The sequence below is a fragment of the Sycon ciliatum genome, chromosome 1 (assembly GCF_964019385.1).
Source record: "Sycon ciliatum chromosome 1, ocSycCili1.1, whole genome shotgun sequence".
Taxonomy (NCBI): domain Eukaryota; kingdom Metazoa; phylum Porifera; class Calcarea; order Leucosolenida; family Sycettidae; genus Sycon; species Sycon ciliatum.
The window spans coordinates 66,078,585-66,101,974 of NC_088643.1; the positions used below are offsets into that span (position 1 = coordinate 66,078,585).

The following is a 23,390-nucleotide window of genomic DNA, read 5'->3' on the forward strand; positions in this document are numbered from 1 at the left end:
CAGTCAGTGCAGTCAGTGCAGTCAGTGCAGTCAGTGCAGTGAGTGCAGTGAGTGCAGTGAGCTGCAGTGAGTGCAGTCAGTGCAGTGAGTGCAGTGAGTGCAGTGAGTGCAGTCAGTGCAGTCAGTGCAGTCAGTGCAGTCAGTGCAGTCAGTGCAGTCAGTGCAGTCAGTGCAGTCAGTGCAGTCAGTGCAGTCAGTGCAGTCAGTGCAGTCAGTGCAGTCAGTGCAGTCAGTGCAGTCAGTGCAGTCAGTGCAGTCAGTGCAGTCAGTGCAGTCAGTGCAGTCAGTGCAGTCAGTGCAGTCAGTGCAGTCAGTGCAGTCAGTGCAGTCAGTGCAGTCAGTGCAGTCAGTGCAGTCAGTGCAGTCAGTGCAGTCAGTGCAGTCAGTGCAGTCAGTGCAGTCAGTGCAGTCAGTGCAGTCAGTGCAGTCAGTGCAGTCAGTGCAGTCAGTGCAGTCAGTGCAGTCAGTGCAGTCAGTGCAGTCAGTGCAGTCAGTGCAGTCAGTGCAGTCAGTGCAGTCAGTGCAGTCAGTGCAGTCAGTGCAGTCAGTGCAGTCAGTGCAGTCAGTGCAGTCAGTGCAGTCAGTGCAGTCAGTGCAGTCAGTGCAGTCAGTGCAGCCAGTCAGTGCAGTCAGTGCAGTCAGTGCAGTCAGTGCAGTGAGTGCAGTGAGTGCAGTCAGTGCAGTGAGCTGCAGTGAGTGGTCGTCTTACACAGGTTTCCCTGCATGTACTTTCACAAAACAGTTTCAGGGCACTGAATTCCAGCAAAAAAAGTGCCGCGTGTTCGTAAGGAATGTCTTTCTTTTCTTGGTGCCGCAAGAAGATTATGCATTGGTCTCCCGGATCCCCTAGTAAAATAGGTGTAAATATAGGCAATGGCCAGTGGCCAACTTCTCCAAGAGGGGCATAATCAGGTTATCGCCCGATTGATGACCATCATGTTGTTTGTATTCTTTATTTAGAGCGGGAAGTCCAAAACAGGCCCCAGCCTAATAACAATGGTCCCACTAGTGATGTCATTTTGAAAAGAGCACAGTCATAAAGATTGTCCACTAAGATAAAAAACGATTTCTGAGTCAAAATACCCCCATGTTGCATGCTGGTGTGGCGCTTTTTCTCTTGCAGCAGTGGGTCCGCGTCGTCCCCCGGCCAGGGAGGGCGCAGTGCAGTCAGTACAATTAAGGAATGTGTTACCCTATGGTAAAGGTGTCTACCCAAATGTGTATGGATTCATACAGGGAGTGGTCAAATACCATAAAGTTATTATAGGTATTTGACGACTCCCTGGATTTATACAAAAGCAGCACGTGGCTGTGGCATAGTACTTGCAAACCCTACAGCAGATCACCCCTCCCATATCAATAGAACTTCTACATTGGTTCTAAGAACTACACTAGTTTTAAAAGAATGCGATGGATGCCGTTAGAAGCACCCACAATACGGAGTGCAATAAATACCGTACAATGCGTAGTCAAAAAAATTAAATGAGTGCACAAAGAAGTCAACAGCTAGAAAGCAGAAAGCGGGGGCCAGCACGCCCAGCTTACTACACAGTTTGTGTGCATAGCACAGCAGTGCAACCATGCATTGGCTGGTGGAAGAAGGAAAAAAATCTACTAAAGCTGAAGAACTAGGGGAATCAGGCCAGCTGATATCACTATTGCAGTATTCAGCAAACCTGTGCGCCATCTCCTGAAAAATGACGAGAATAATAATGAATTTAGAGCAAGTTTTGCAAAGCAGTTTTATAAGAATAGTTGTATTTGTTCGTCTCAATCCCTACAAAGCACCTATTCTTGAAGCAAGGCCTCTGCATCGGCTCTCTTGGCAAAAGAGTTTGCTTTGCCTTGATAGCGTGCACCACGTCCCCCACCCTTGCCGTCCAGAACCTTCGCTATCCTGACACAGAGAAAAAGGAGAACAGCAGGGACACATTCCGAAGAACACAGTTTAGAACGCGAGGCTCCGTCACAAACAAGAAGCAAATCATGGGCTTTGTAGTGAAGTCAACAGAACATTAACCGCTCACATCCGTTTTCCACAAAAAATATCCGGATAGGCAAGGAAACCGGATAATCGAACACACATACTGTATGTATGTATGACATATGCTGCAAAACAATTTACGTCCGGATAAGCGAGGTCTGACTTTAACGTTACTGTATTAAACACCCTGACAGTAGCCATTCTCTGGAACGCCCCCAGCCCCTTGTCCAGCAATGTCCATTGTCATCTCCGTACAGACCAGTTGTCAGCAATGGACAGCCTCTGACGCTACCAATGCATCATAATATTCAAAGAAAAACTGGATTCATTGTTTTCACTAAAGGCTAGAGGCTGTGACAGTCGGTGCAGCTTATCAATACCTTCATCAATTTTATTCCTCGTCATCTCTACAATGCACACTAGATTTTCCAATTTGCCTCTTCTCTTTTCTTCGCATGTTCAGATAGAGTGTTTCGCTCCCCCATTTCGCCTTGGGTAAGTAGTCTTTCTGGTTGAGTGTGCCACAGTTGTCTGAATTGGAGTAAAGCTTGCTGCACTCTCCACGGATAGAGCGCTCTGACTTGGATGCTCTGGGCTGATGATAAGAATTTTATTGTCCACAGGATGCGATTGCGATTTGGCCTGTTGCTCTGAGCCCAACCAGGTTGAGACCGCTAGCCATCCAGAGGCTGACTACAGCGTACCGGTGGGTGGCTACTGTAAGACATGTTATTATAACGAGTCGCAAATTTAACGATTGTCCAAAATTCATAGGTTAACGAGAAGATATGTTAACGATCTTGCAGTATTCTGCCATATCCACACACAGCATATATGAAGCAGTACGGCCTCAACGGATCTTATTATAACGAAGAAATGTCATCCGTTAAAACGTTAGATTTGCTTCCTCGTTATATATACATGTCTTACAGTATGTGCTCAATCTGCGGACAGCTAGCATTTCCAGTGGCTAGTTCGATTGAAAGAGGCTTTTCAGAGCCGTAGACCCTGCGCACTCCAGGCGTCGACATCGTACAAAGTCTGCTGCTGCATCTTGAGAGCCATCGGATGATGACCGTTGCTGATTGTACTGAATTGTCACCGGAGAAGATGCGCTACCAGACGATGAATAGATGCTGTGTGACCGATACAAGGAGACGTTCAACAAGGCAGCTGTCAAACTTCGGAAATATCTGATTACTGGTGGCCTGCCTTCTTGAAGGAGGCGACCATTTTCCGCCCAGCATAAGCTGAGAAGATGCCGGAAGATCTCAAGCAGAATGAAGCTGTTCCTGGTCCGTCTAGTGTGCCTGCTGCTGAGTTCAAGCCGTATGTTGAGGAGCGGTCGCAAGAAACAGTCAGAGAAGCCAATACCTCTGACAGCCTTCTCAACCCTGTCCAGATGTGGGTGTCGATGTTGAGGAGTGGAGACCTACCCATCCTGTAAATGATAGCACTGTGACATTGCCAAGCCGTGACCAATTCGGCAGATGCCGAGCGGAGTTTCTTCATAATACTAGTGTAACCTTGTCTTATCCGTGCGTCGTAGGTTGTTATCTCCAGCCACGACGAAGATGCTTGTCTTCGGGTATCACAGCAAAGGTGTTGAATACAGTGCTTTCCAGCAGACCGCTACATCCACACTTTTCGACGCATTTTGTTGTTGTTTAATGCCGCAATGATTAGCCGTGGTTGGCTATAAAACCCTGCAATCGCCATGCAAAGTGGTCATTGGCTACCCCAGCCATGTATTGCTTGGAATATAAAAATAAAAAAATGTCTTGTGCAAGTTTTGTGACTTATTCCTCAAATTCACTCCTGCCAGTACGGCAGCCGTGCACTTGACTACGAGTCCCATGTGCGCGGGCAAGGTTTGGTCGTCGCTTGGAGTCAGCACCATTCAGCCTGCATCCTGTGAGATTCTGGCATCAACACTTAAGCCTCGCTTCAAGGACCTTTCCGTGCTGCGCAAGGATGACCGTTCTTTCGATGGAGTGGTACACGCCAGATTATTCGTTTGTGAAATTCATGGTTCATTACATCACTGAAAACATCATTTTTTTCATTAAAAATTAAAACACAATTCATTAACACAATGGAGTTGTGTCTTACTTGGGTCCAAGTGATGACACCTTGTCAGCAGGGCCAGCCACTAAGAATGGTCCTGGACCCTTGTCCGGGCCGCATGTCACAAACAGTACCACATCCTGTATGGGTACAACAGACACATACACACACACTGGTATTACCGTATTTAACCGGTTGTAAGTCGACCCCCCTATCTGGAGGTCACAATTCTGCGTTTCAAAGTTTTCACCCAAAGAAGCACTACTAACCACCTCCTGCTACTAACACATCAACAAATCATGTAAACATTCCTTATTGGAGGATAACGTCCCAATCCTTGAAAAAGGCCAATAAACTGGCAAAAATGTATAAACATGGTGCACTCGTGCATGCAGTGCAGGTCATTTTTGTAAGATACTGATAGTTCCCGGTTATAAGTCGAATCCCGGTTGTAAGTCGACCCTCACCCTTTCTCCTTCTATTTTCAGTCATAAAAGGTCGACTTACAACCGGAAAAATACGGTACATACATGTACTTGCCAAGACCAATGGGCATGACATCATTGAGATGGCCATGTTGTTGTTGTTGCTGTTGTTGTTGTTGTTGTTGATGATGATGCTGTTGTTGTTGTTGTTGTTGTTGTTGTTGTTGTTGTTGTTGTTGTTGTTGTTGTCATTGTTTAGACAGCAGAGTAGGCATACGGGGTTGCAAATCATGCTCATAATGAGACATCTACAGTCCATTCATAAAAAAGATGATATCCTAGCTTTTGGCCATAAGTGCGTCAATTTTTAGAGTTTCTCACACGTTTTTCTGCAATCCGCCATGGAATGCTCTTTCCAATTTTGTTTCTGAAGTCTATTTCTCCAAAAAGCAAGCCATAACAAGAATAGGATTTCGGCCAGGTTTTGCCCCCAAAGCGCTGAATTGGGGAAAAACCATGAAAATCCTCTTGCATAACAGTACACTGTCCGGTTCGAACCCCCAGTTGAGGTACCTTTTTAGGACCCTTTTTCAAGTTTCAAATCTTGCGGCACTGCACCGTGTACAACAAAATCACGAAAACTCACCAAATACGGGAGCTTGCCAGATCAGCCAGCACTCATCTGTTTCTGAATGGACTGTACATGCTGAGACATCCAGACTACTGGAAGCTTTACTTGATCACAAGAGTTCTACCAGTTCTATCGCTAGAGCTAAGTACCTGCAATGAGATCCCCCCCCCCCCCCATCCCGCTCCTCCTGCTCCTCTTGCTCATCACCATCATCAACATCGTCATCAGAAGAAATCCACGGTAAGTGCCCACAAGCATACAGCCCATACAGAGTCCTACTCAGATGACAAGGGTAGCAAAGCTATGACATCAACAATGCTGCACCAGCTATGTCAACTCTGTTGTGTCACATTATGCCCACATGATCTTGATCGCAAATCATCCATACCTGGCCTTCGAGTCCTGACGCCAACGCATTCATAAATGACATGTCACCTTCTTCCCTAGTAACAGAAATACATGCACACACGTGCAAACACGTATTCACCAGAAACACACAGATCACACCGGATAAAGAAATTGAGGTGTTGATTCATGAACTACAGCACTAGCCACTTTCAAATTGGCACTGAATTGACCGCTCCTATCTCCTCTACTTAGCTATATACCCCGCGCTGCTTCAAAAGGTTATCGGTTGTTTAATCGTGGAACTCTTGAGTTACAACAAACGAGCCCTTGCTTTCCTTCGTATACCTCTTGGATTAAAAAATCGAGTTTGAGGTTGTAAGGCCACACCAAGTTATTTCTATGTTTCGCGTTACCGCACGCGTACCTTTTCGAATCCTTGACAAGAAAAAAAAAGAACCGAGACAAGTCAATCGATGGCTGTTCTGGCGAACATTCTCTAGCCAGTATGGCAGATCAGAGGTTATCAGCTTCTCGATAATCTTGCATTCCAGACGATGGTACGTAGAAGGTGCATTCGAGAGATGAACATTTCTATTTTTCCAAGCCGTGCAGTAGGGCCTGCTCACCAAGCGAGCGGAGATTCCAGGTGTCAAGGACTTCGAGATTTTCCACGATCGCGATGGAGCGGAATTCCACTCGACTCATGTCAAAGTGCAGAAGGAGCCATCCATGAAATTCGTTATTGTATCGCTCCAGCCCAGTCTGCCAACTGTCCTGTGGCGACTTGTCATTTTGGATAAGTGACAGTTTGGTAGTGCTATTCTGTGTGCAACATGGCTCAGTACACATAGAATGGAGTTTTGTTTTTTCCTCTGTTTTTGTTTTGTTCCGCCTGCCCACGTGCCTTTTCCAGAAAATGTCCGACGCGAAACATAGAATTAACTTGGCGTGGCCTAAGTTTTGCGCTCTAAAACAGGCAGGTCTGGCTTTGGGCAGGAAAACACCTACACTTATACTTGTGTTCGTGTTGGTGTATCGGTAATGTGGCGACACATGAGGACACGGAGTTGGCTCTACCCACCACTGCTCGAAAGCTTGTATAAACTTGAATGCATACGCAGAAACCCAGCCAAACGAGTGGGTGCGGATTCGGAGAATCTCCAAACGAAAGCAACTTATTTCGCCTCTACTCGTTTACCCAAAATAAGAATGCTGCCCCGAAACAGATGCACATACCGGTGAATAGACAAGACAGGCTTGGGAGGTTTCTCTGCTAGATGCTTGGCCACCAGCAGTTCAGCAATTTCTACAAGTTGATTACGTAGTACCTAGAGTTCAAGAGCACAACCATGAGCATCAACATAATATGATGAACATGATGGAGGTAACGACGACAGAAACCAACAGCAGCAGTAACAGCAGCAGCAGCTATACATAATCAGAGATGGTGTCATCGAGAGAACACAGATTTTGAACATGAATAATAAACTTCATGGCTTGCACGAGAACCAGTCAGACAGACTTCTCTGTAGACTTCTCTGTAGGCATGAGTTAAAAGAGTAATAGTTTGTTCCCTTGTTGACAGTGTCATAAAAACAGTGCCGATAATAATACTGTGTGCGTACAGGCATTAGAGAGTAGACCACTGTGCTGGTCCAGTGCTAAAGTATAGTAGTCGAGTAGAAATGGCACTAGAATTGCATTGCCAAGCTGCTCTACTCCATGTGTGGAGTGATGCAGATTTGTACAACAATGCACACACTTCCCCAGCCACCCCTCTGCAACAAAACATTTCATATGCTGGCTACAGCTAACTTATGATATGCCCCGTTCGATCCTACCTACGCAGATGCGGTAACAACGCCAGCTTGAGTGTGTTGCACCGTGTCCCTTGCTCAACAAGTGTGGCAAAGATTTGACCAGATACACATAAAACATAGCCCACCTTGGTCGTCGTCTTCTGTGTCTTCAGGAGGCGATCAACAAACTGTGGATGCTCCTCGGGACCGCAGCTGAAATCAACATACAGGATGGAAAGAGAATACCACTGGTCCCACTGATCTCTGTAGGAATTTGACCTTTGGGTTTACTACAGTATTAGGGAGAAGAAGGTGTGACTTATGATCAGGGTAATACCAAGACTACATAAGCTCCCAAGAGTGTGGCGAAAACTCACATCACGTGTTCAAAGTAAGAAAAAAAGTACGATTTGTACTACGTACAACGGAAGCTAGCGTGCGCAGTCCGAATATCTGCCATGATCATGCTGATGACTCGCACAAGCTGAGGGGGGGGGGGGGGGGGGTTCTGTCAGGGAGTGCTATTTTTTAAACTCCATTGGTCGCTAAAATAGGCTGGGGGCGTACAACGGGGAGTCGGACACTACACCACTGGCACATGATGTGAGTTTGTGCCACCGGCGAACCCATAGAAAGGGTATCCAGAGCTGCACACACACTTGGGAGTTCATGTACATGTACTCTTGGTATTACGGTGGTACATATTTGCACGTCGTAGGAACTAGGAAGTGTCCCTGGCATTGTACTGTCCGCAACATCATCATCATTGGCATCTATAGCTACTCTACTCTACTCTGTTCTGCTCTGCTGACAGGAACAGTGCCACCAATGGCATTATCCTCTGCTCTTGCAGGTGTTCCCTAGCAGTGGGAACATTGTGTGTGCTGAATAGTGTCGTGAAGGAAGAACTACTCATGCCACAGCTTGGCTGCTGATGGTTATCTGTTTCCAGCCATCTTTCATGATGGCCCTAGCGCTTAGAACTTCCACTACCGAGAGAGGAAGAGGAAGTACACACTTCAGATGAGCAGCTCAAGGACGTACTGCAGTCGTCTAAGCCGATGGATACAACAGAACACCAAAGCTCCCCCCCCCCCCCCCCCAGGACCGTACAACAGAATGCCAGAGCTCCCCTACAGACTTTTTTTAGCCAGGACACTTTGCAAGGAAGGCACGGAACACAGGCAACACTACTCAACACCTCTCACCTGAGCAAGCGAGTGAGCTGCCGCTCTGTGTCCACACAGCGCTGTAGTAGTGCAAGGGCACGCTGGCCAGCAACGTAATACAGCAGCGTGTGGCCGCGCTTGCTCTCAGTGTGTAGCAGCTTAATGGCCTGGTGAAGGTGCAAGAGCAGAGGAACACAGTTAGCAGTAGTGCCGAAACCCTACCATAGCGATGCCCACAAAAGCCCGTGAGCGTATACGTGAGTTTTCGTCATATTTGTATTTTGGCAGGTCGATTGTTCTCACACATAGGCGTATACGCTTGTAATTGTGTTTATCAGCGTGGGGTGTGGAGATCGGGGACATGCAGCCCTGTAAACAAGGTATTCCTGTGGTATTACAGTGGGGGAGAGACTGGGTTCACTTATAACTTATAAGTCCATGCGCTTACATGCGAGGGCGTGCATATACCGGTACCCGGATATAGGCATATCGGCTTTTATGTGCATCATTACGGTATGCACTCATATGTCTAACAACTGATCCGGGTCCTGATCAACTCCAATGACAGCTTATTCTTATGAGAAGTCACAAAAAATGTGAGTTATCCTAATATGATGGTGCGACAAATTGTGACAGCAGTGAGGTTCTGCCACACGGTAAAACGTGCCAAAGTACGTATGGAAACTTCGCCGCGGTACGGGATTTAGTTTGATACGGATTTTTTCATACCGTTTTCCGTGCGAAGCACGCTTCACACGGACTGGACTCCGTGTGAAAAGTGAGCGTACAGAGTACATGTGGCGGGGTGTTCGTGCATGCTTCGAGCATGCTACGTGCAGCAGAACCGGTGCAACGTACGAAAAATCCGTGTCAAACTTCACTGCAGTTGACACGGAGTTTGGTACGTAGTTCCGTGTAGCAGAACCCCTCTAGTGTCTGTTACAGGCGGCAGGCATAGGGTTGGGCAAGTGAACTGATTTACTGGAACAAACAAACTACCGTAAACCGTGAAATTATTGCCATGGTCTAATTTCTGCGAAATTCGCGAAATTTAGACAGCGCGAAAAGAGATCCATGAAAGGTTTAGCAAGAATGCCATTCTGCAATCGCAAAATTAAAACCTCGCAAACCTGTCCGGATTCTGAAAACGCGAACTAAAACGCAGCGAAAATTTCACGCTTTACAGTAGCAGAAGGAGTTTGAGCAGAATTTGCATGCGTATTAGCACCTCATTGACCCCGCTCGTTCCTAATTGTTTATTCCATTTGGCCTAAGCGAAGACTAGCCAAGCTTACTTGGCGATGCCAACGCGAAAAGGCTGATGATAATGCGCAGAATGAGTCTTGAATTTCATTGCATTGTGTCTACTGAAGTATCAAAAAATGGAAGCTGAATTTCAAAGTACACCAGGCTGCACTAAGCTGCATCACTCGTTCTGAAAACGTCATTGAATTTAAAACAATACGGGTGAGCGTGACCCTTACCTGCAAGTGACTGATATTGGAGACATGAGTACCACAACACATGTTAGAATCAATACCTGCACCAGTACCGGCAGCAACAGCAACAGCAACAGCAGCAGCAACAGCAACAGGAACAGCAGCAGCAGCAACAGCAGCAGCAGCAGCAGCAGCAGCAGCAGCAGCAGCAGCAGCAGCAACAGCAGCAGCAGCAGCAGCAGCAGCAGCAGCAGCAGCAACAGCAGCAGCAGCAGCAACAGCAGCAGCAGCAGCAACAGCGAGAATATCAGACAACATGTAGGACTAATATGCAGGGGGCTGTCATTCCACATTACGAGTCTTATACAGGCAACAAACGATCTGAAGCAAGCGGTTCCAACGAGTAACTACGAGTACCACATCCCGTTAGAAGTAACGTCACAAACTGCTTGAGCAGCCTCCCCACTGTTAAACACCGTGGGTTTCCATGATTCCAAAATTTTGTAATTTTCCTGGCCTCCATGATCTCTGGTATGTGACTCTAGTGCATGGAGACCATGCGGGACTTGCAGCATCAACATTGAATGCATTTTGCTTTGTTTGTGCAAGTGTGCAAGCAGCCTACCTTGAATTTCCACAACACGTACTGGACCAACATGATCAGCTGGCAGGCCTCTGGAGCGAATCTGAGCACCAAAACAACCAATTTTTCAATATGAGAATTTTCACAAGGCACTCTATGAAGGAAAACACACCTGCACACTAGCATTTTTTGGGTGGGAAATAAGCATGAGGGAGAGTATCCTTTTCGAGAAAAAATACACACCTAATATTCAAAACAAAACACACGCCTAATATTCATGTTGCGGCTTGGCAGTAAAGTATGTTTCACTTCAGATAGTTCAGCGCACGTATTACACTATGGTTAACCTGGTTATGCTGTCCTCCTACTTCAACAGCTACTTTTATTTATGCACAGTCAGTACAGCTACACAGCTACTCATATGACCACCAGCAAGACTGAGAAGGGGGGGGGGGGGGTACCACACAGGCCAATCTGGGCTACCATACAGACCAATCCATGGCACCACACAGACCCATCCATGGCCCCACACAGAGGACAACATAATAATCACTGCACACTGATGAATACCTTACATACCTTCAGCGGGTTTATGGGATGTCACATACAGACATCAAGCACCCACACATGAAGGTACGAAGAACACCCCCCATGCACATGGCCATGGAATGACAGCAGGCATGCTTGCCCCCCCCCCCCCCTTCAGCACAATGTCATGTACATGACTGTACATAACTGTACCGCCACAAGTACAACTAAACACACCCAGACACGTACGTACGTACAGGTACTAGTGTACTGGCGGCTACTGGACTAAATCCAGCTGGCAGCTGGTGCCGGTTTCCCCCCTGGACTTGTCGACTGGGGCACTCGAGATGATAGTGCATCATATCAGTGGGAGTACTTCCCACTGTGCTGGAAATGAGCATCCTCATGCACTTCCTTTTTCACTGCATGCACACCCGGTACCCCGGTATAGTAGTGCTTCACCACCAGCATGCATGCTAGCACTTGACTACATGTATCACCAGCATGCATGCTAGCACTTGACTACATGTATCTCAGACTATGCAAAGTAAGTTAGTTCACACAGTCCACAGGTCTGCAAAAGGAATGTGATAAGTGTGCAAGGTCTGAAAACAGTATGATGCCTGCCCGGAAGAGGAAGAAGGCAAGAAGTCACCCTTCAGGCTTCAAGGACTGAGCTTGGCAGCACACTAGGCCATCATTACGCTTATCATGAGAGCCCTTTTACAAGCTTCCTTATGTGAATCCTGGTCTTGGCACAGCTTAGCCTAAGCTGACAGCTCTGTAAGAGACGACATGGGATTGGATGCTGATGAGATATCTTATGACCTGATACACAATGACAAACTGTCAGAGGGAGTTCCTAAATACTACTAGTACCAACACAGAGAATCGATTCCGGCAAAATAAATGAATAAGTTATTTACAGCTTGAACGAGTATTCTGTAGCATGGTGATGTCTGCGGCCTTCATACTTTCGATAGCTTTAATTAAATTATGACCTCCTCGCAGATTACTTGCACAAAACTATAATTATGATTTATTGAACATGACCAACTAACCTCATTCAGTTCATCTGACCCTGACTCCACAAGGCGAGGCGTCATGGGACGACATTCTAAAATTGCGTTGTTCACCATGCATTCCAGCTCATCAATTTGCTCCGTTGGAAGTGACTTGCAATCCAGTTCTAGGAAAGACTTCGCCTCGCCCAAGTTCCTTTTTGACAGTCAGAAGAAAGAAAGAGCACAATAATAGCTGAATCTCTCCAAAACCATAAAAGGTAAACGATTGATTGAATCCACTTCAGAATCAAAACAGGCCATCAGGATATTGTCAGTTACGCGAAGTACACGTGGTATTCATCTTTTACTACAGTCTTGGACTGGTACTACTGGAGTTGTAGATCATAGATGGACATTGCTCAAGTCCTCAACAGTATCAAGAGGGTCATTGGGGGTCCTACATCAATACTGTAGGGTCACACACTTGCATTACTCATACCAGGCTAAACAGGCCAGACTGAAGCACACTCTTGCATACCACAACCTAGACTCCCCCCCCCCCCCCCCCCCCCCCCCGTCTGACATCGACAGCATGCAGTGGCCATGACGTATCCCTGGGTACAAAATGAGCCGAGCCAAGCAAAAAGGTGGCTAAGGCATAATTTTTGGAAATTTCTTTTTTCATGCCAAAGTGATGTCTACCTATCCAACTTCCATCAGGGAAATTTTGGTGCCCATCTGAAATGTATTATGCGCCATAAATACGTATACATTGCGCACATGTCACAGCATACCTGGTATCAATGAAACTAAGGATTCGAAGACCTGCCCAAACTCCAAAAACCATGGGACATCAAGTGGAGATAAAGCTTAGCAGGTGTGGAGGCAATACAAGAAGAACGAGCACTTGTGTTCTAATTAGAAGATCCAAGAAAGAATGAATAATTGATCTATGTATCTCATGTCATTTCTTCACGCAACACGAATTTTCATATCCTTCAATGATGTTGTGAGTCTGTGACTACATTTTCGCTGGGCTGGGAACCCGTCGCATCTTACCAAGACAGTCCGCCATACTCTCTCCAATCACCTATGCCAGCATGAATTAATCCTTTCATGTAGCTTGTAGTGTTGTGCCAGAGATCGAGCTCCATACGTCCCTTGCACGTAGGTCCAGCAGACTGCACATCACTAAAAAGCGGCACTGATTCTTTGTCCGCCCTAGTCCATGTCATTCTCCTTCCCTGGTGTAGGTAGTGGTAGAAGGCACCACGGGACGATATGCTAGCAGGTAGAGTCAATGCGTTGCTTCGTCGTGTGGCACTATTGGCCTTGAAATGAGGAGATGTTGGTATACAGTACGCCACGTCATGAACATTTGAAGGTAGCCGAAATAAAGTGAAACATCGCAGCAAGAGCCAACTCACTAGGCAGCTTGTCAGAATGATAGTCGGACGGCTTGTAGACGTCTCCCCATAGCTATACTAGCCGCTCTAGTCGTGGCCACGATGAGTAACACGGCCACTATGAATGAGCGAATCTTCCTCGTCAAGTAGGGTTGGGCGCACACAGAGACAGAATGTCATCCTGCTCACCTCCACATTCTCCAGAACGCTCCATTACGATCTCTGGCAGCGGCAAGAAATCCCCACAACGATGAAAGAGGGAACACTGAAGTCAAGAAGTGTTGCTCAAAAATAAAAAAAGGCCTCTTTCTTCTTCTCCACTTGGCCACTATTTTTACTTGAAAGGGTGCTCGAAAGTGAATATTTTCGCGACTGCGCTCGAGTAGAATTTTGCCGACTGTGACGTTTTGGTGATTTTCTGGATTTGTTGGCAAAACGCTAAGCCACTTTTTAGCTTGGCGTGGCTCAAATATTGACTGCAGTAGGTAAAGACCCCACCATAGCCTACATAACATACCACTAATCATCAGAGTAGGACATGAACCTCTCAGCTGTCAGGTAAGTCTGCACCAATAATTTAATTCTGTGCTATGTGACGCAATAGTTACAATAATTATGGGCTCATTGGGCCAATTTTCCAAAGCAATTCCCGGGAGAGGCTTACCAGGATGTTGTCTTGTAGTTCCATTTGTTGATGGCCAGTGCAGTTATAAGATGCTGGCCTGAGCACGGAACAACAAAGTATTTAAAAAAAAATATGAGTCTGGATACGTCCCACAGTTTCATGTGTGCGGTGAATGGGCTTGGGTTAGTGGCCAGAACTCAAATCGCACTGGTACTCATTGGGGTTACATGAAGAAGAGCAGCATGATTTGAGTTGTGGCTACTAACCCAAGCACATTTACACCCAGAACCTTTACAATAGTAGAACATACATGTAGTAAATGAAATGCCATATGCTCCATTGAAATGTTTGTTGGAAATTCACCTATTAACCTGTATAGTTATAAGCCAAAAGGCATACAAACAAACACATTCCTGGACATGCCACTGGTACCGGAGGCTTTCAGTGAGTAGAGAAAATAGTAGTAAAATACCCATCAGTTGTCACTGATATACATCCGTTGGTGCTTAAAGGGGAAGTATACCCTAAAATCAAATTTTCACCAGTTGTAGTCTTCTGGGTGCTGAGTCGAATGGTCTTGGTCCGAGGAAGCTGCGACGCTCCCTTCCTACTTGAATCCCAATCGAACTCGCGCACTTCCACCGAAACTGGGTGACTGCGCCCTACTAGATGGGGATTTGTATGCAAAATGTCACTAAAAGCGCCATTTCGTTCTTATAAAAGCACGGATGACCGCGATTGGCCCATATGTTGTAGTCTTTTGGACGCTGAGTCGACTGGTTTTGGTCCGAAAAGGCTGTGATGCAGCGTTCCTCCTTTATTCCCAATCGAACATGGTTGAACAAGCGGTCACGTGCTCCTGGGTGCCCAAATCACCTGGTCACCGCGCCAGCAGGCGACAACTTTCACACCAAGGTTCAACTCGAGTTCAACTCGAGTGACAGGACTGCACCCAAAAAAGGTCAAACAGGCTAGTAAGTTGTACCCTGCAGGCACGGTGACCAGCTGACTGGTGTACGCAGGAGCACGTGATCGCTTGTTCAACCATGTTCGATTGGGAATAAAGGAGGAACGCTGCATCGCAGCCTTTTCGGACCAAAACCAGTCGACTCAGCGTCCAAAAGACTACAACATATGGGCCAATCGCGGTCATCCGTGATTTTATAAGAACGAAATGGCGCTTTTAGTGATATTTTGCATACAAATCCCCATCTAGTAGGGCGCAGTCACCCAGTTTCGGTGGAAGTGCGCGAGTTCGATTGGGATTCAAGTAGGAAGGGAGCGTCTCAGCTTCCTCGGACCAAGACCATTCGACTCAGCACCCCAAAGACTACAACTGGTGAAATTTTGATTTTAGGGTATACTTCCCCTTTAAGATCAAAAACCAACCGACTATGCAGTTGAGTCGCTCAAACTCGGACGATATTCACTTTCCGTTTCTCCACTACAAAAAGAGATCCGATACAAGTGGAATCCTGATCATGCAAAACCCATTTACCCGGAAAAAAACTTCTAGTCACCCCGATATTCTTATTATCCAAATATGTACCCACAATACAATAATACGTACATAATTATATGATATACGTCAAACTGCTCGCTTTCGCACACAGAGTTGTGATAAGAGGGAGGAAAAAGATCTTTTCACTCACATAGCAAGCGGTTTGTACATGGGGTAATGGTCTAGCAGATCTCAAAGATCATGACTGTGACACTGAAACAGGGCGATGTGTGACACAATACTGTTAGTGTGGTCCCCATGGCTCTCTACCATTCAGACATGGCCAGCTGGCGAAAGGTGAAACATCCAGAGTTCCACTCACGCCATGCCGTGCACAGCTTGCACTGGCACGCGCTGCACTGTGCGTGTGGCATGCATGCACAAACTATATACTAACACAATGCATTGACTGGTTGAATACCGTATGGTGCTGAAGTGAGTTCATAGATAGAATTCGACAAGGGGCACGAATTGGTGAAAGGGCAGATCGACGTTATTTTATAATAATTAATAAACATACACGATTAATTTTCTTACACCTGGTACAACTGTGTACGCCTACGATGCAGCACCATACACGGCTGTTCGCGCACGGACATCTAACAATATGGAGTCGTTCAGTGCGATTTACGTAACGCGGTACAAACCTCATGAATACGATGGGAGTTCGCGTTTTGGGATGAAACTCATGTCACTCTCCGTGTGGTTCTACGATTTCGCAAGTCAAACCAGGATTTATTATTTGAAAGTGCTCGAGCGAGATACTCAATATCCAGACAATTTGAGATAGAAGGAAGGTGAAAGGAACTCCTGCCATGGTCAACCAGCATTCTGACCTTTTCGAACCTCTCCAAGCTATCCCTGGTAGTCTGGATATTGACGCACGCACTGATTTTCAGCTTCTCCTCGTCGGGATCACAGGTGAAACTTTCAAATTTGCCGATATGCACTCGAACAAACGCACAATTGGATCTACATCACAATTTCGGGGCTATCTGTGTGCTTGCTGCCTTTTTCAGCAATACCCCACATGTCTACTGGGCAGTTTCCACCAGGCCTCGGCCTCCTGGACTCAACAGCGACTCCAGCGCCATGCCATCTGTCCCCTAGGCATGTCAACGATGAATCAAGGAACGAGCGAGAAAGAAGGCTTGACTTGTGCAACGCGGAACAAACTGTTCCTGCTAGGAAGTTGGCAATGTGAGGTACCAGCGGAAAGCTAGTTTCAAGAGGAACACGGAATACCTGTTTTCCGGGTAAACCTGACCTGGTAGCTTTCTAAATGGAGCGAAAACCACAGCGAAATCGGCTGCTGAGAATTTGAAAATTCAAATTTCCTTGCCGATCCAGCCCAATCGAGACTTTTGGCTGCCATCTTGTTAAATGTCCAAATTTCGCGAAAAAAAACCAGCCGTGCATAGTACATACCAGAGTGCTGCTGCATGTTATCAAAGCGGCGCTTCCAATCGACGACGGTCTCGACCTCGGCACCCACATCCAGCTTTTCCTGTACAATGTGTACAGCATTGCTGCCACGTCGCACGACACGTTTCACTGGCACACCTCCCACCTGCAGAATGGAGCCAAATACAGTATATGAAAAAAAGGAAAAGGACAAAAATGTGAGGAGTTATGTCTAACTGTCCACCAACGTAACTAAATCATATACAGTCAGCGAGTCAGCATTTTTGTCCTTTTTTTCCGTCATTAACATCCGAGTCCAATTATATGAACGCACGCGTGCACACACACACACACACACCTCAGACCTCAGACATGCCCATCGCGGAAGCGATGATAGCGAACAGCTATGTAATAGGGATTTCACACTCTCACGTTTATTTTCACGTTTACGGCAACGTATCATAGCAACGACCGACTCTTTTGGGGGGTTTCCCGAAATGTAAACGGGAAAACGGGAAACGTAGACGTGCCACAGAACCCCGCGGCCACGGTCATAATTACGTTTGCGGCTATGATTTTTGCCGTTCTTGAGTTTCGGCAATCATGTGAACCAATCATCGTCCAGGAAACTACATGTATTTGGCAGGGAAATCCAATGGAGCCGACACGTGGCGGCTGAGAGGATTTCACCTACATAATTATACTCGCAGTCGACACGAGGCTTCTTTCTCATTCCACTTCTTGTCAAAACCTGGTAGTTGTGATTTCTATCTCCTGCGATCTTGCCGACATGCCTTGCAAGACATTTGACGAGACAACGGAAGCCATGCTCCTAGAGGTTTGGAGTGAGCTAATGTCGTCAACAGACAAGATGATGAAAAGCCGGCAGTCCAAGGAAAAGCGAGCTGTTGAAATCCTCAACTTCCGCTGATACTACGCAATACACGCCTGTCATGCCTGGACCACAGAGGCCGCCGCAGCTGCACTTCAGACAGCCGTCAACCAGCTGGAAGCCTGGGGAAGCACTTGGAGGGTAACCTTTGAGCCCTCTAAATCACAGATGATGTCAGTGACCAGGAAGCTGGCCCCTCCAGATCTCCTCCCTGTCCAATTCCTTGGCACCCCTGTTTCTGTCAGCAGCCAGTTGAAGCTCATTGGGGTGGTGTTCGACGAGAAGCTCAACTTCAGCACCCACCTTCACCAGCTTTCCGTGCGCGCACATCAACGTCTCCATTTCATGCGGAAGGCAGCCCCCATCCTGGACGCTGCCGGACGCCCTAACAGTATACAAGGGCTTTGTAAGGCCGATACTCGAGTATGCCCCACTAGCCTGGCTTGGTGCTGCCCAGACCCACCTTGGGAAGTTGGACACAGCACAGCGCAAGGCCATGCAGATGATTGGACCCACCACCGTCCTCCAGAGTCTGCGGGCCAGACGGACAGTCGCAGGGCTGTCCTATCTTTACACGGTAGTAAACTGCAAGGACCCACCTCGTCTGACACGCATGCGCCCTCCCCCCAAACCACGGGCCGATACTGTTCGAACCCGCCAGCAGCATTATGCACAGCACCAGCACCAGGAACAGCTCTAAAAAAAAACACCACCCCCGATTACCTTCAACGTTCCTTCCCGTACTGTTTACTTGAATTGTGGAACAGCTTCCCTGAGGACGTCTTTCCCCATCCGGCCAATCACTCCCCACTCACAGCTTAAAAAAAAGTCGTCAACAAACACATACCAGAGCAGCCATGGTCTTGGGACATGCTTTGAAGCTCATCATGTTGAGCGTCTCACTGTTCTTTCCACATCCCACCTCTCGGTTTGGGGATGTGCGTTGAAGCACACCATACTAACGCTTTATACTGTCCTCTCTTGGTCACCACTCTCCCTATACTCTCCCTACTACCTTTATTGTAATTACTATTTATGTATTTTGCTTTGATTTCTTCCATTTTTGCCTTTTGGTGCGTTACCGGCATGGCGATACTGAGACCTATTGGTCAGTGGAGTGCCTGTAGCCTCACCAGCACTACTACTATCTGTGACTCTGGCGACCACCATTCAATGTCTTGTCCTCCCCAAACCGTACCCCATCTCTCTCTCTCTCTCTTTCTCTCTCTCTCTCTTCTCTCTCTCTCTCTCTCTCTCTCTCTCTCTCTCTCTCTCTCTCTCTCTCTCTCTCTCTCTCTCTCTCTCTCTCTCTCTCTCTCTCTCTTTTATCTGTCTTGTCTTACTCTTTTTTTCTTTGTCAGACGGGAAGCGACGGGACGGTCTGACGGCGTCCAATGTGAACACCAGGAACGGGAACGCAACCGTACTACCGTACAGATTAGGAAGCGACGGGAAGAGTTGGATCGATCCAACTTTTCATACCGTAGACGGGCGAAGACGGGGATGCAAGCGTACAAAACGGCTGCAACTCGAGTGTGAACAGGAGACGGCGTCGTGCGCCGACTACTCCCGATTCGTACTTGGAATTTTTCAGCATTATGAACACTGCGCTTCCCATTATTATCATCTTTATTTGAGGGATGACCCAGAGGCGGGTAGCCTATCCAGGGGTTCTCCACTTGTGCGATATTGAATGAGTAGCATAACAGGGGGGGGGGGGGGGGGGGGGTGAAATAGAATAAATTAGCCAGACACATGGAATGAGACAATAAAACTCAAAAGGAAAGTGTGATGTGCAATTACAGCTGAGGCATGATAACACAAAGAATGGCTAGCACGAATCGAGTTGAATTTTAGCAAGATAATATCTCATGTCACTTATTGTAATTAGGGATAGATCAGGAGCGTGACAGACGAACTATTGTATCATTTCCTGGGGCTATTATTTGAATGTCACAACTTTCAGGGCTATATTTTGGTCTTCATGAAAAACTGGTATTGTGAACTTGATTCCGCTTCTTTCCAGGAGGAAAAATTGAAAAGAAGTCCCGAAAAACGAGAAATTTTAAAAGGGTGCGTTCTTACATTCTCTAGCTCCTCGGAGAAGAAGAAAAGAAAAGTCGAAGAAAATGGTATGATTCAAGAACGGGTCTCGAAGAATTCGGAGATATTTTGCACATGTCAAGCAAAATGAAGCGCCAAAGGGGCCGCGATATTGAGTGATGAATGTAGCATGCACATGTGCGTACGCGAAAAGGGAAATGAGTACACTCATGATCAACACGTGGCTTTTAGCCGTAGTTCGCATGCGCTGATCCCAAACCGCGGGAATCTCCACGTTTCAACCACCTCTGAAGCTTGGAGAGCTTTGGAGAGCCTCCTAAAAGTCGGAGAAGATAATAAGAACAGCTCTTGAACTTTTCGGAGAGTCTCCAACTTTTCAGAGAGGATTTAAGAACGCACCCTAAGTCCGAAAGTCACCCCCTCATGGACCGTGCCTTATGACTTGCGCCGTTCACTGTTGAACGACGCAACGACTGCAGCATGTCGTGTCGTACGAATCGTACAAGATTTTACAGCTCACCCCAGCCGTCCCGTACCGTCAGCGTTGCGTCGAATGTGAACTAGGCTTTATCTGTCCTTGGTACAACTTCAGTGTACAGTTTCATGCAAGTACATGTATACAACTTTGTCATACAAACTCATGGGTGGGTGCGACTTTGTTGTACATTTTCAACATCATGTACTGTTTTCTTGTACATTCCCATGGATAACGCGGGTTTATGCAAAATTTCTCGAAAACGCGGATGAAAGCCGATAACGCGGAAAATTGCGCATTTGCGGAATTGCGGTATCCTGTGGGGACAGAAATGTACGTAATTCGGAGATACTGACAATTCGAAGGTATGGGCCGTATCCGGCCCCGGAACGCCCGGATAAGGGAGATATGAGTGTAGAGTAGAACCCGGGTTAAGGGTCAAACCGGATTAGCGATCGGAGCCCGGAGGGGGGGGGGGGGGGGTCACTTGACACGTACATTGTGCGGGTGATCCTTCGGAGCCCGGGGGGGGGGGGGGGGGGGTTACTTGGCATGTACATTATGCGGGTGATCCTTATACCGGGATTTAATTTCCGGCCCAGGGGGGGGGGGGGGGGGGTCCCCCGTCGGTTTCCGAGGAAGCCGTAACTTTTTTCGCTCCAAACTATTTTTCCGGGGTCCATCTACTCACAAGAAGTCGTTTCGCACACCTTTTTGCCCATCCCTGTACAACTGAGTCCAGCTATGTCCGCGCAGAGTTAGGTGGACCCTTAACCCGGGTTCTACTCTAGTATGCAATGAATCCAACGGCATGCAAACGCCTTGGCATAGATGTACATCCTCTATATTCAAGTGCATGTCATGATTTCTTCATAAAGAATCATAATGATATCTGTTATCATCGGTTTGCCGTAATCAGTTCTCATCTCTGGGTGGTAAGGTTTTGCTTTGATTTCATCAATGAGTGCAGTCAAGAGTCCATAACCCCCCCAAGAGTGTGCAACTCCCACATACCCTGCTGTCACGACAGAATTTCAAGTTGACGTCATTATTAATATGCAATGCTCCTTGCACCAGTGATTTACAACATGTGTACACGTAGGCGTCAACGCATCACACGTTTTTCTTTGCAATAATTTGTACAGGATCAGATGGGCTTTGGTCCACCACAGGTTCCGGATTTGTCTGATAATCCGCGTGCAGTGCGCATAGGGCTTGAAAGTGCTACGTCACAGCATAGCAACAATTTCAAAAATTCAAAAATTGGATCCACTTGGATCCAGTTTTTGTATGGATCCAAGCACATTTCAAGCCGTCTTACTCACAGGAAGGTGATGTAACCAGTGAAACTGACTGATCTGGCTACTGGGGGCGGGATTACAACTGGTGGCGAAGTAAAAGTCACCCCTGCATACGACATGAGTGGGTTGCTATACACCCACATACTGAGGCAATAGCAAAGTCACACCTTAGTGGATCCAAAATAGAAATCTGATGTCAACTTACTACTCCCTGGCCGTTTTTGACGTCATCACTTTCAAGCCCTATTATTGCATCATAAAAATGACGTCAACTTGAAATTCTGTTAGGACAGCACCCATAGTCGAGTTGCACACTCTTGGGGGGTTATGTACTCTTGGTGCAGTTCTAGTCCATTTCAAAAATATAGACGCATAGTATTTTTGAAATATTTCAAATTTGGCTAGAGCTTCTTGAGATTTTTTTCGGAATGTTGCTCAGGTCCGTCCCCCAATTACTCTCATATAGATCTTTTTAAGCGATCGGATAGCAAACGCCCAATTTCGAATTTTTTATGCACGAAGTGATCACAGATTTTATGTGGTATAGATGCTGGCCTAACGGTATTTTGAAATCACGCGCCTATATTTTTGAAACGTACTTTAGTGCTGTGCACTGCATTGCAGTTGTGTTACCAATGATTATGTGCTTCTACTCCTCGGTTATCCCGGCTGAGAAACTTCAAACAAACGATCTACAATATTCTGTACACCGTGAAGTGGTATAATTTTAAATCAAATTCAACTTGTCATCAGTCCAGAGACAAAATTACTTACTGTTCCTCTGTCGTCCGGCTGCAAATAAAGTCACAATAAAAAAATTAAAAAAACAGTAATGTCAAGATATGGCTTCTTTCTTTACTAAATCATAGTAAATGACACTGAGTTCAAACATACCTGTCCACCACCCTCAGGAAACAGTACCGTGTCCTCAAGGATGACTTCAAATGCATCTGCACTCTCGAATTTCACGGGCTCACAGGACTTCACAGTGGATTTGAAAGACCTCGCATAGGAATCTCTTTGACAAGCAAACATTGTGGTGGAGTACCGGTGAACGAGAAAAGTAATTGAAAATGTGTTACGTCTAATACTTTTATTATAAGGGCAGATCAGCAGAGCCTAGAGTAGAGGCTGTTTGTGCTAAGTAATTGTGTCTATGCAGTCTAGCCAAGCTGCAAGACTCAGTGCAAAATAATTATGTTGATGATGAATAATAAATCTACAAGTCAGTAGCGACAAATGATTATGTGTCAAGTCACTCAAGTGCTACAGTAGTTAGTTTGCGGCAGACAATTATTTTGCTGCGGACGCAGATCATGTAGATGACAACTGGACTACAAAGTAATGCCTACACTATATGTAGTCTTGTACTAGCAGTAGATCTACGGAACGAACTCTCGTGTTGCATGTATGGCCTACGCCTTCTCCTTTGTAAAATAATTAATGACAGTCACACAACCAGACAACTGCGATCATGCGAACGACGAAGGGTCGTTCGTTTTTTGTACATACACGTCGCACGAGTTCGACGTCGCCTTTTATGTCACGTTTTCATGTCAGAACCAACCACGGTACAGGTACAGAGTGCATGCATGCAGGTGTAGATCTACTCGTACAGATGACAGAAAAAGAAGAACGGCTACCGGCCTACGACTTGGCGGCACGGTATTCATGGTATTTACTTGCCAGTTTTTCTCCAAAAATGAAAACGGCCAAGTCGAAGTCGTACTGGACTTGCTGAGATC

The 23,390-nt window shown here is 46.6% G+C and overlaps 1 protein-coding gene across 1 annotated transcript; it reads right to left on the reverse strand.

The window, feature by feature from the left end:
- Window positions 1-1,373: 1,373 nt before the first annotated feature.
- Window positions 1,374-22,826, reverse strand: LOC135804939 (alanyl-tRNA editing protein Aarsd1-like). The gene is made up of 13 exons (XM_065318921.1): window positions 22,540-22,826; window positions 22,420-22,437; window positions 16,938-17,079; window positions 14,048-14,105; window positions 12,035-12,191; window positions 10,488-10,548; window positions 9,908-9,963; window positions 8,463-8,590; window positions 7,401-7,467; window positions 6,692-6,783; window positions 5,496-5,550; window positions 4,097-4,191; window positions 1,374-1,897 (listed from the first exon to the last, which is right to left on the reverse strand). The coding sequence occupies exons 1-13, from the start codon at window positions 22,678-22,680 to the stop codon at window positions 1,789-1,791; spliced, it is 1,179 nt and encodes a 392-aa protein (XP_065174993.1). The 5' UTR covers window positions 22,681-22,826; the 3' UTR covers window positions 1,374-1,788.
- Between the last annotated feature and the right edge of the window lie 564 nt (window positions 22,827-23,390).

What these genes read in the sequence shown, in the direction of transcription:
- LOC135804939 (XM_065318921.1), bottom strand. Translation starts at nt 22,680, where the DNA reads ATGTTTGCTTGTCAAAGAGATTCCTATGCGAGGTCTTTCAAATCCACT. An exon ending in CCTGTCTTGTCTATTCACCG is followed by an intron (nt 5,551 to 6,691) that starts GTATGTGCATCT and finishes TTCTGTTACTAG; the next exon opens with GGAAGAAGGTGACATGTCAT. An exon ending in GTGTCATCACTTGGACCCAA is followed by an intron (nt 1,898 to 4,096) that starts GTAAGACACAAC and finishes TCTCTGTGTCAG; the next exon opens with GATAGCGAAGGTTCTGGACG.